The 13,289-nt window shown below is 37.6% G+C and overlaps 1 protein-coding gene across 2 annotated transcripts in view; it reads left to right on the top strand.

The window, feature by feature from the left end:
* The window catches only part of gli3 (GLI family zinc finger 3), a 145,276-nt gene that overhangs the window by 8,423 nt on the left and 123,564 nt on the right, over nt 1-13,289 (top strand). For both annotated transcript variants that reach the window (XM_058376353.1, XM_058376352.1), the window contains exon 2: nt 6,807-6,982. In XM_058376353.1, the coding sequence (XP_058232336.1) occupies nt 6,847-6,982 (136 nt within the window). In that variant the 5' untranslated portion in view covers nt 6,807-6,846. The remainder of the gene's footprint in view (nt 1-6,806; nt 6,983-13,289) is intronic.

The raw sequence follows: 13,289 nt of genomic DNA, 5'->3' as shown, positions 1-13,289 counted from the left end.
GGTCTGTACAGGAATTAATAAGAGCCAATAAAGCAATGCAGTGGGGGAAGTGGGCTGTCTTTAAGTAAACATTATGACCCCTCCAGAGGCTTTAGATTGATGAATCATCTTAAAGCTCTGGGATGGGTAATTTGCCCCCTGATTCTGCACTGACAGGGGCTTTGATGCTTTATTTCCTTGATTGGATAAGTAAGCCAATATCTGTGTTTTGGGGATGCTTGGGATTTTGGTTATTAGCATGGATATTGTGTTTCCGCACTGCATGTGATTATCTTCAGGAATTGAGCAACAGTGTACTTGGTTTTTATGCCATTTTAATGCACGTATTTAAAGCAATGTTAGTGGACTATGAAGTGGTGGACCAGTTAGACAGTAAACAAACAGGCTGCACAGTCATAAAAATTATTATGTATAGGGGGTTTATACAAAATCTAATTGTTTGTGTAAAGAATATATAGGCAAATTGAATGGATCTTTTTGAAGTTTTATTTTTTGTGTACAAAAAAAAAAAATAATCTGAGCATAAAAACAGAGCAAGAAGGTTGGAGTTGCTTTTTGATGGATATGTCTCACACAGGTAGTGTTGATTTAAATTTCAGTTATCCCTTAAGTCTTTTATGGCACTAGCACCATGCAAAATCATTTTTGGCTATATGAATTTAGGAATTTCCTGAAGTTGAATTTACATAAGAGTACACAGGAATTGTGACCCTACATATAACTTCACATTTTAGCAGTAGAAGGATGTTCTATGTTTGTTATTTTGTTTGGATGCAGACCCGAATGTTGCAAAGGATTTGTATTTCAGAGATGAGAATGAGACTATGCCAACCAAAGCCCAGTGTTTGTGTGTGTGTGTGTGTTGGGGGGGCAGATCAGGAATTCCTACATTCGCTCATCACCTCCCTAGGGTGTCTTTGCACAATAGAACACACACGTGCGCGCACACACACACACACACACACACACAATTCTGTGCAACTTTCAGAGTCTATGTCTGTCACACAAACTTCAACTGAGAGCAAGATGCATGGATACACTCAACATTGAACACTGAACACATGGATATACCTTCTCCTGTGACTCATACCTTCTCCTGTGAACAACTGAATCTGATTTTAGTGCAATCCAATCAGGCTTATTAACACAGCTCTCACTGTTAAATATCACTGAAGCCTTACATGCATTCACTTAAAGAGAATATTAAATATTCAGAAATGCTTACAGTTAAAAAATAACAATTTCTTGTATTCAACACCCCAACCGCCACCCCCACCCCCTCTCTAATCCCAATCAAAGCTAAACAAACAGCAAAGCATCAGTGGTAATAAGCTGTGGAAGACTGTGTCCGCTAGAGGTTTTCCATTGCCTTCATATATCTATCGAGAAATGATTGTTAAGGAAGACCCATGTAAGCATTATGATAACATTGTAGTTTGTTCAGTATCCCTCTTATCCATGTCTTAGGTTGTGTCTTGAATGAGAAAGGTCCTGGAACACTCTACAGGGAGAGAGAGGAGAATGAAAAGGAGGAAACAATAGAGAGGGAAAGAGGCAGTGCCAGAGAGAGAGAGAGTGAACAAGCTAATCTAAAACAGCATTCAGCAATTCATAACTCAGAATTTCTGTCTTTATGGGGGAAAAATGTGTTCTCATTCCTACTTAGAAATTTACAAATGTCTGCTCAATCCCAAGTTCAGAAAGTGACATTAAATCATAGCTGTTCATAGCATCAACAGTAAACAAATTAGCTCTTCTTTACCTTAAATGAACTATAATGTACAGTATCTCACAAAAGTGAGTACACCCCTCACATTTTTGTAAATATTTTATTATATCTATTCACGTGACAACACTGAAGAAATGACACTCTGCCACAATGTAAAGTAGTGAGTTTACAGCCTGTATAACAGTGTAAATTTGCTGTCCCCTTAAAATAACTCAACACATAGCCATTAATGTCTAAACTGTTGGCAACAAAAGTGAGTACACCCATAAGTGGAAATGTCCAAATTGGGCCCAATTAGCCATTTACCCTCCCCTGTGTCATGTGACTTGTTTGTGTTACAAGGTCTCAGGTGTGAATGGGAAGCAGGTGTGTTAAATTTGGTGTTATCGCTCTCACACTCTCTCTTACTGGTCACTGGAAGTTCAACATGGCACCTCATGGCAAAGAACTCTCTGAGGATCTGAAAAAAAGAATTGTTGCTCTACATAAAGATGGCCTAGGCTATAAGAAGATTGCCAAGACCCTCAAACTGTGCTGTAGCATGGTGGGCAAGACCATACAGCGGTTTTACAGGACAGGTTCCACTCAGAACAGGCCTTGTCATGGTCGACCAAAGAAGTTGAGTGCACGTGCTTAGCGTCATATCCGGAGGTTGTCTTTGGGAAATAGACGTATGAGTGCTGCCAGCATTGCTGCTGAGGTTGAAGGGGTGGGGGGTCAGCTTGTCAGTGCTCAGACCATATGCCGTACACTGCATCAAATTGGTCTGCATGGCTGTCGTCCCAGAAGGAAGCCTCTACTAAAGATGATGCACAAGAAAGCCCGCATACAGTTTGCTGAAGACAAGCACACTAAGGACATGGATTACTGGAACCATGTCCTGTGGTCCGATGAGACCAAGATAAACTTATTTGGTTCAGATGGTGTCAGGTGTGTGTGGTGGCAACCAGGTGAGGAGTACAAAGACAAGTGTGTCTTGCCTAAAGTCAAGCATGGTGGTGGTGTCATAGTCTGGGCCTGCATGAGTGCTGTCGGCACTGGGGAGCTACAGTTCATTGAGGGAACCATGAATGCCAACATGTACTGTGACATACTGAAGCAGAGCATGATCCCCTCCCTTCGGAGACTGGGCCACAGGGCAGTATTCCAACATGATAACGACCCCAAACACACCTCCAAGACAACCACTGCCTTGCTGTAGAAGCTGAGGGTAAAGGTGATGGACTGGCCAAGCATGTCTCCAGACCTATTGAGTTAGGGTTTCCACTTAGGGGTGTACTCACTTTTGTTGCCAACCGCTTAGACATTAATGGCTGTGTGTTTGAGGGGGCAGCAAAATTACACTGTTATACAGGCTGTACACTCACTACTTTACATTGTAGCAGGGTGTCATTTCTTCAGTGTTGTCACATGAAAAGATATAATAAAATATTTACAAAAATGTGAGGGGTGTACTCACTTTTGTGAGATACTGTAAGCATTTAGCCTCAGGTCAGTCAACATATATTAGCTTGGTAAATCTATAACTACATCAAATACATCACACATCAAAGTTAGACAGTTAGATTGCGGATAACAAAAGATGAACATGGAGATGTACATTTTTACTCCCCAGATTTTGTAACTCAAATGTGCACAGGTTGAAATTAAAGAATTAATGGGATCCAACCTCTGACTTTGAACACAGCATAATTAACAGCCCACACAACACTTACTGGTGAGTTGGTAGTGAATCATTCATATGTAAAACAGTGTAGATTTCAACTTCCCAAAAAGTCATTGTTCATTTGAATAACTGTGCTTTCTTTTTGGTAATAATAATAGAGTCGATGCTTCTTATAGCTCACACAGAATGCATGCTATTCACTGGCCAACATCTCTGCTGGCTCTAAGAAAAAAATAACAATGTAATAAATGTTATATATTTGATCTGTTATTGTGTATGTGTCTTCTCATTCATAAAAGAACACCTTTCATTGTTTAAAAAAATTCATATAGACGTTGAAAAAAAAGAAGCTCCAACACACACAAAACATACATATAACCTATACACACAACCTACTTTAGAAATAACGTTGTTATTACAATGTATTTTTAAATATACACATAAAATAAATAGTTTTTATTGCAAAATCTCTTTTGAAATTCATGGGTATATATAAAACGAAAATAGTAACAAAAATATCAAATCTCTTGATTGTCCTTTTATCTGTGTGATACAATTTCTGCATGTCTGTTATTTTATGTTGTCAGAGGTTGCCTGTAGTTATTTAAATGGAATCACAATCTCAGTTTAAACTAGAGTGTCTTCATTATGTACAAATACTTTATAACATTATAGAAGCCATTAATAGCACATAATTGATTCAAGAGAAAAGAAGAACAGAAAGTTAGTGATTGAAAAAGTGTTTATAGTGTCCTTACTGATATTAGCATGACCAGAGTTCAGTCAATTTTGCCTCATACCATGATCCAGAGACTGATGTGGTTGATGCTGATAATTTGATCTTTCAAATTTATTATTCCAGTAGTCAGTTAGATTTTAAATGTAGAGGTTGGTGGTGTGTCATTTAGTAGCACTGAAGAGAAACCTGAGCCTATCCTGGGAACACTGGGTGCTACTAGATACATGCAAAAGAGAAACAGATCTCCGTTCAGAAATATCGGTAGTTTTCAGAACTATATACTTAGAAAATGGCAAAATTTTACAATGTGAATGTTTTTTGCTGGCTGCCTCACATACTTCATAAACAATAACATGTTTAAAATCATTCACATAATGGTGAAAATAAATGCCTTAAGAAAAGACTTTTTTATTAGAAAAGTTTATTCTGTTGTTTGACTTTGATGTTTCATTTGCCACTGACTTTCAACTTGCTTTTGTCACTGGAGCGTATAATTTATGTTAAATTGATTTGCCTAATGTGCTTAAAATAAGAATCTTTTTTTCTTGGGATCAGTCTGAATTGTGGTATTTTAAACCTGGTTAATCGCCCCTCTTTCTCTGAGTGAGGATTATGGACAAGCCCACATGAAGAGAACACTCTTTCTGTCTCACAGCTAATTGGGTGTGGGACTCCATCAAGTGGGGAATGAAGTCTAATGTGAAATTTTACATTTATTTTGGCACTGATCAGAGGCCTTGAATGCATTCTATTGTGAAGATCTTACTGGTATATGAATAAAATTCTACTGTTTCTTGGAATTTTCTTAAGCGCTATAGGCTCATCTCGCTATTCTCACTTGACATTATGCAGTCTTTCATGAAGTGTGCATTGTTGACCTTCACACTCTCAAGTACACCTGTTATTTCTTCCTAAGCTTAGCAGCAAACAGTAATGCATATTACAGTGCAAAATTGGGCAAAGAATGAGGACCAAGAGAACCCGGCAGCAAATAGGGGATATCAGGCGAAGTCAGGGCATTGATATTGTTATTAAAAATAACAAAAATGTTGATATTAAAAAGATAAATTGTCTTAATTGGTGCATTAGCTATACTTGGCAAGACAGGGATATAAGCATTTGCTGTCTATTTTCTGCTCCAATTGTCCTTTGTCTGACTTTTTACACATCTTTCTTTTACTTCTCACCTGTCTCAATTTTCTGATCTTAGCTTCTTTGCCTTTTTCTGGGTTTTTTTTTCTGGATTGCCTAGGGACTGACGATTGGGGAACTGGGGTTCAAACACTCACAGACATGCAGAGCCAAAGCACCCAAGTGTCAGAGGCTAGTCAATAACAGGCAGAAAGGACTCACTGCATGTTTTCACTTTCCCTCTTGCCCTCTTTTGCTTCTTTTTCCTTTACTGAATGGGCAGAAACTGCTGGATGGTGTAATGTAAAAGAAAAAGAGCTGACTTTTTGGTGCTATATGTCTGATCTTTCTTTGTTTCTCCGACAGGCTGTCAGTGCTAGTGTACATGCCTGTGTTCTCCACCTGGGCTTGCAATCGATTACTGTTTGGCCTATCTAGCTGCAGAGTGTTTCTTTTTTTCTTATATAAAGAACCCAAAACATATTTTCAAAATGTGTTTATTTATTTACTTTATGTGCTGGCAGTTAGTTTGTTGTGTAGGTTGGGAAGGTTAATATGTTTTTGAATTGTTTTCAGAAAGAGGCATAATTCTGCTGTTTTTTTCCCCTTTTTTTGTAAGCCCTGATGTCATATAGATTTTGAAGATTGTTGTTAGAATTCCACAAATTCTGGGGCCTGAAAAATTGATTCCTTTAAAACATCTTGCTGCATTTGTGTGTCTAACCCCAATCCAACTCCAAACCTCCCTGTCACATGCATTTAAGAACAATGTAACACAATAACACTTCAATAACTGTGTGTTAAGAAAAAAAAGTTATCTCTCTACTACCCTCATAAATTGCATTTTTTTAATTACGTTCTTATGCAATTGAAACAGTTAGAGCTAAATTAAAAAGAGCATAGTTTGCAATGTATTATCATCTTATCAAAAGGAAACTTTCAGATATTTTCTTTACTTGTATTAAAATTGAATTCTAGTCTAATTAAGAGTTCATACAGAACAATAGTGGCATTTGAGTTTCGTTACTGGGATTGATTTTGGCTATATTTTTACCAACTGGCAAATCTGTAATGCAGTTTAAGGGGTTCCTCTCTTCTTTTGGTGCCACAGCTGCAGTGACTACTTGTCTTGGCTGAACCCAAACAAACCCAAAAAGAGCTTTACTTACATAGAGCTTACTGTAAAAAGAGAAAATGGCCCAGCACTCTGATATTCCCAGATGGAGCTTCAAACAAACCTTAATTTTGATGGGTGTGTTTCTCACTTCCTAAAGTATCCCTATAATGTTTTTTTCTTTGTGTATTTTTCAGTGTAGATGAAGCATTTTGGTATATGCTGTATATACCCATCTGCAAACATACCCACTCCCACAAGAACATAATTAGTTCTGAAATCACAAACCTTGGTTCTGGGGTTAAAAATCCTGAATGTCTCATGAAGGTTCTTTTATTTGCTGTTCTTGACCTTACTGGTTAGATTTGATGGTAACATTTTTGACACACCTCACTTACCTCTGTCATTTTTCGGGTGGAACTTACAGGTGTCAACTTAGATGCGGCTCTAAGGAATGTGCAGTCACCATGGAAACACAGTCCCAGGCAAGTTCAACAGCAGAGAAGAAAAAGAGGGTAGAGTCCATCATAGCAACCAAGAGATCCTCCTTGACCCGTACTGAGATCAGCGAAAAGGCTGTGGCTTCCAGCACCACATCCAATGGTATTGAAAGCATGATCATAATCCATTATCATCCGACATAATCTATCTCAATCATCTGACAATCTGATCCACAATTCAAACATCTAACTACAATGGTTCTGGCTTAGGAAGATGATGCCCTAAAAACTCACAGATGTGACATCTTAACCCTTAAAAGCATAGGTGTTTTGTCAGTTGTTCAGTAATTAATGGAATAAGGCTAGTTCAAGAAATACAAGAGTCTCCCTCGAAAAACCTCTCCTCCTCTCAGCCAAGTGATGTGTGTACCCTGTGTTTTTTTAAATGTATTATTTACACGTACCTGTTATTCAATACCTCCTGAAATTCCTGTGTAAATGTTTGAAACTAAACGCGATTATATATTAATTTCAGGTATTTTTGTGTTTAAAAGACCTGTTCATACTAGGCAAACATGTCTAGTGTCTTTTCACCTATACCCCTGCATGTTCATACAAATTATCCAAACAACCAATCATGCAATAATGAGCAATCATGGGCTTCAGATAATATTCACATTAAATGTCAGAATACGGAAAATGTGATTCCAGTGACTCTCAGAATCTGCGGATCTTGTGGGATTTTTACTCTAGAGTTTAAACAGAATGCTGCAAAAACTTCTACTGTGCAGCAGTTCTGTGGGAGGAAACACCTTGTTGATAACAGAAAAGAATAGCCAGAGTGGTGTGAGATGGTAACTTAATGGTAACTCAAATAACCTTTCATAACAACTGTAGTGAGCAGAAAAACTACACAGAACCTTGAAGCAGCTTGGTTACCAGGTGGACATACTGTATATATGAGCCTTTCCTTAACTGTTGCCACAAAGTTGGAATCACACAAAATTTTTTATGCTGTAGCCTTTCAGATTCCCTTCACTGGAATTAAGTGGTCCAAAGTTGTTCTAGCATGGCAGTGGCCATGTGCACAAAGCAAGGTCCATAAAGACAGGGCTTGCCAACATAGGAATGGACCCGAACCTCAACTACACTAAACACCTTTAGTTTCAAGATGTGTTGTTCAAGCCATTTTGAAGAAGCACAAAGAAATGGGCAATGTTGAGGAGCGTAGACCCAGTGGTCAGAAAGGAAATCTAATGCAGCGGATGAAGTACACATCATTGTCACTTATCTTCGACACCAAAAGATGTCCAGCAGTGCCTTCAGCAAAGAACTGGCAGAAACCAGTTGAACCCAGGTGTACCCAACTGTTGTCAGGAGAAGTCTTGCCAAAAGTGGTCTTCATGAAAAAATTGTGTGTCCAATGTGTAAAAGTGACTCAGCTATGCATGAAAACAGGAACTGGGGTGCAGAAAAATGGCAGCAGGTGCATTGGACTGATGAGTCAATATTTGAAATATTTGTCTGTAATAGGAGGCACGTTGTTTGCCAAAGGGCTGGAGAGCAGTGCAGTATTGAGTGTTTGCAGGCAACAGTGAAGCATGGTGGAGGTTCCTTGAAAGTTTGGGTCTGCAATTCTGCAAATTTTGTGGGAGATATGGTCAGGATTAATGGTGTCCTTAATGTTGAGAAAAACAGGCAGATACTTTTCCATAATGTTATACCATAAGCTGATCTGATTGGCCCCAAATTTATTCTGCTGGAGAACCACAACCCCAAACATAAAGCCAATGTCATTAAGAACTATCTTCAGTGTAGAGAAGAACAAGGAGTCCTGGAAGTGAGGTTTGGTCCCCACAAAGCCCTGATCTCAACATCGTCAAGTCTATCTGGGTTTACATGAAGAGACAGAATGATTTGAGGCAGCCTACATCCACAGAAGATCTGTGGTTTATTCTCCAAGATGTTTGGAACAGCCTACTTGTTCCTTTGAAAATGTATGCAAGCATACCTAGAAGAATTAGTGTTTTTTTGCAGACAAAGTGTCAAGTGACAAACAAACCAAAAATTGATTTGATTTGGATTTCTCTTTTTGTTGATTTACTTTCAATTTTGTTAATTGATAAAAATAAACTATTAACACTTCTATTATTGAAAGCATTCTTACTTTACAGCATTTTTACACAACTGCCTAAGACTTTTGCATAGTACTGTATGTGTGTTGTGATCAGGTGTGCTGTGAGAGTTCTGCTCATCACAGTACAATCTAAAATATATACTTAGAACTTTGACTCAAAATCTCACATAAAAGACTAGTTTACATAAATGAATAAAAACACCATGAAGACTAAAGTAAAAAATAAACAATATCTCTAAGAATAGAAAAAAATGCATAAAAGAAAATAAACGTTAATCACAGTGAAGAAAAATGTTAAAAAATATTAAAACAATATAAAGGTTTAAAAACTCACCACAATAAAAACGTAGTGCAACAAATGCTTAATTTAAACAGGTGGGACCTTACCTGTATTTAAAAACATGTAAAAAAGTCTGCATTCCTAGTAAACACTAGAATGTTACTCCACAGGTTAGGGGGAAAAAGTAATGAAAATAATCCTAGGTATTGATCAAAAGATGGGTTATAACTTTCCAGGAGACCAGTAAGAGTTCTAAACCATTGAGACTGAGATATATGCCATTTACAAAACTTTGTATTGGACACAGAACTCAATAGGCAGCCAGTGTAAACTGAATAAAATTAGGGCAATATGTTGAGACTTTCTTTTTTTAGTAAGCTTGAAGCTTATTTAGAGAAGACATTGGGCAAGAACCTCATAATTCATTACAGTAGTCAAATGTAGAGATAATAAAAGCATACATGCAGTGAGAACATATATTTTTGTGATGTTTTTCAAGTAATATTGGATAAGTCTTACAAATGCTGTTTATATGAGAATACTTGACCAACAACAAGCATAACTTAAAGGCCCTTAATTTTATCTTTTAGAATGACAGACCAAGGCTCAAAGGTAAACTTAGTGACTTTATCATAGACAGGCTTAGTACAAACAAAATTACCTCAAATCATTCTGTTATGATGTAGTATGAGTATGATATAATCTTGATAAAATTATAAAGAATGCTTTAGAGGAGATCATTGCATTAGAGTTCTTGCATAATGATGTTCATAGTTTCCCATGTTATGTGTTAGTTTGGATCCCATATTAAATAAGAAACAATTTTTCTTTTTATTACTTTCAATCAGAGTAATCTATCTTGATGACTAAGTACTTGCTTTTATTTAGTGAGAGATTCTTTCTAGACAAATGAAAATGTATTCATGCCATTTTTGGGTTGTACTGTCTAGATCATTGTTTGAGGCTATGTATATGTTCTACAGTGAAACAGAACTCTAGATTTCATTTAACAAAGCACTATACTCTCCAAAGTAGATTATAATGATACATAAGCTTTAATATTGCTCTTTATGTGCTGTAATCCTCACTATACAGTAATCCCCCGCTATATTGCGGTTCATATATCGTGGTCCTGGTATATCAGATTTTTATTTGGAACATAACTAATTTTATTTGTGGATTTTCCCGGTATATTTCGGTATCCGCAAACCTTATAGTGAATTGTTTTTATGTTGAAATAAGGTAATTTATTAATAGAAAATATAATTATTAATTACAAAATAAAATCATTAATTAAAATGAAGTAAAATGTTAATAATATATCAAATACTGTTTAGCATATTTACTCAAGAGACAAAGAAGTGCGGTGTGGGGATGCTGGAAATCAAAATACAGTACAGTTGGAGGAGCGAGTCTGGCCAATCAGAATGCACTGTTCATTTAATCATGGTTGTGATTGGCTGCTGGCTATGCATGCAGTTGGCAAAAGGGAAGCAGAATTTTCCAGCATCCCAGTTTTTTGCGTGTCACTGTCCTGAGTGTTTCGTTTTGTTAAGTGTACGCTGTATTTTTACAGTATTTCTGCAAGCCCTATTATGTCGCCCAAACGCTCTGCAACTTCTAAGGCTTCTGGCAAGAAACATACATACATACTCACTATAAATGTGATATTTCTACGGATTTACCCAAAATTCACTCGCTATATGCTTGCACGTTTTCTGTGTGCGTTTAAAGAGTTAAACACAGTAATTTATGGATTAAACAATAAAAAAAAAAATTGAGGGTGGTGTCCCTGTATCGTGAATTTTCGTTTATTGTGGGTGGTTTTGGAACGTAACCCCCGCAATAAACGGGTGATTACTGTATTTCAAAATAAAATACAACAGTGGTCCTGTATATGTTTGTTTGTAAGTACACTTGGCATCATTTATTTATCTTTATTTTTAGTTATTTGTATAAGCCAAATTGAAATACAAATTTCAAGGTTGTTCATATCCAATCCAACCATTTTATTTTTTGAGTCACATAGCATTTCCTGTAGCTTGTAGCATTCTATTTCCAGCATCATGATTTGGTCCCACATGCTCAAAACATGGGATTTCAGTATTTGTAAAATGTTAAAAAGAAAATGATGAGCAGTTGGGAGGTGAGGCCTAATTGGAAAAAATGTGCAAGGTACAAGAGGAAGAGTGCACATTTACTCTCTTACAAGATAGCTCAACCTTAATCTTCCAGAAACTTCCAGCAGTTTTACTGACATACTGGCTGACATCTGACACAAAGTATCGATTATACCATAGAAAGACATGAAAGTCACTGACTTACTGAATAAGCTTGACATATTTGTAGCCTTGTCAAAATTCACCTATATGGTTAGTGTTGACCAAAATTCCAGACACTGTAAGGAGACTGTGCATAGCCCCACACTGTGCAATGCCCCATACTGGTGATACAATTTAGTTACTAAAGCTAGATTATATATAAACAGAACAATGAAATAAAAATTCCAGATTTTCAGCTGCATTTACGTTTCATTCTTGGCTGTCTGAAATGAGGTTTAAAACTAGCACTGGCCAATGTTTTGTTATGCTTTTGTACACATTTGTGGGCATGTTAATGATGGTTTGTCTGTTGGTTGAGGAGTTGTCTGGGTTGCACTCTACTCCACATGCAAGCTTTTGATTGTTACAAAGTGGGGCTATAGGTGGATGAAAATCCAGGAAATATTTTATTTAAAAAACAAAAATAGATGACAGCAAGGCCCATGCTGGAAGCAAGGACAATGGTGAGACCCATGCTAGGAGAGAGGATGAGGGCAAGGCTCACAACTGGAGTGAGGACCCACATTGGGAGTGAGGATGACAGCGAGGCCCACACTGGAAGCAAGGATGATGGCGAGGTCCACACTGAGTGCGCGGATGATGGTGAGGCCCATTCTGGGAGCAAAGATGATGGAGAGGTCCAGACTAGAAGCAAGGATGATGGTGAGGCCCCCAGGGGGAGTGGGAATGACGGTGAGGCCCACACTGGGACTGAGAATGATGGTGAGGCCCATGCTGGGAGATAAGATGATGGCGAGGGCCACAATGGGAATGCGGATCATCGTGAGGCCCACCTAGGGCGGGGTGGGGGATTTTTGGGCAGGGGATTTCAAGGACAACGGTGACACCCGGGTGACTGTGAGGCCCACGCTTGGAGTGAGGCTGACGGCAAAGCCCACGCTGGGAATGAGGACGACAGTGGGGCCAATAGGAGCAGCGTAGATCTAACTTCATAATATGTGAAAGCTACATTTGCATATGGATTTTCTCACCACATCTAAAATTATTTAGACCAATTCTCACACTTAACAGGCTTGTGGCTTAGAAAATTTTTTTAGGTCATCTTCCAGTTTTGGCCTCAATTATTAAAATAACTATAACTATTTTTAATTTACTATTATCAAAATAAAAATATTTTGAGCTTTGAATTACCTGCTGCTCCATATCAGAACAATTAGCCATTGTAGGCACTCTAGTACTTAACTTGTGAACCGGAAGCTGGGCTCAGTGATGCATTACTCAAGAAAGTATCAATTTTGCATATAGAGGACCTCCTAATCTACTGTTTTTCCACAACCCTTACAAATTAGGTAGAAAATAGAGGCATTTTTCAAAACAGTACAAAGGATTTCATTTGATTGTTTAAAAGGTTATATTAAAATGATGTGTTGTTGTGGAAATTATGCTGAAATCACAAAACTATTGAACCTTTAACACTTTTTAGCCTTACCACATCAGTCAGGAGGGTTGAGCTTTTTTGGGGGTCTGCCACCACCTCCATCTTCGGTGGAGCACTGAGACTATTGATGTTGATAGATATGATCATCTATGGCTTCTTAAGAAGCAGGAGATAGTAAATAAATTTAAAATTTAATTAAATTGGTGAGTAGTGAGTTTAGGGTAACTAATATGACACTGGACTTGACAGCAGACATAATTCAATTCAATTCAATTCAATTCAATTCAATTCAATTCAATTGTATAATGCTTTTAACAACTTACATTGTCTCAA

Source organism: Hemibagrus wyckioides, linkage group LG23 (genome assembly GCF_019097595.1).
Source record: "Hemibagrus wyckioides isolate EC202008001 linkage group LG23, SWU_Hwy_1.0, whole genome shotgun sequence".
Classification (NCBI taxonomy): Eukaryota; Metazoa; Chordata; class Actinopteri; order Siluriformes; family Bagridae; genus Hemibagrus; species Hemibagrus wyckioides.
Note: the sequence above shows the minus strand (reverse complement) of the source record. Positions and strands in the feature narration are given on the sequence as shown.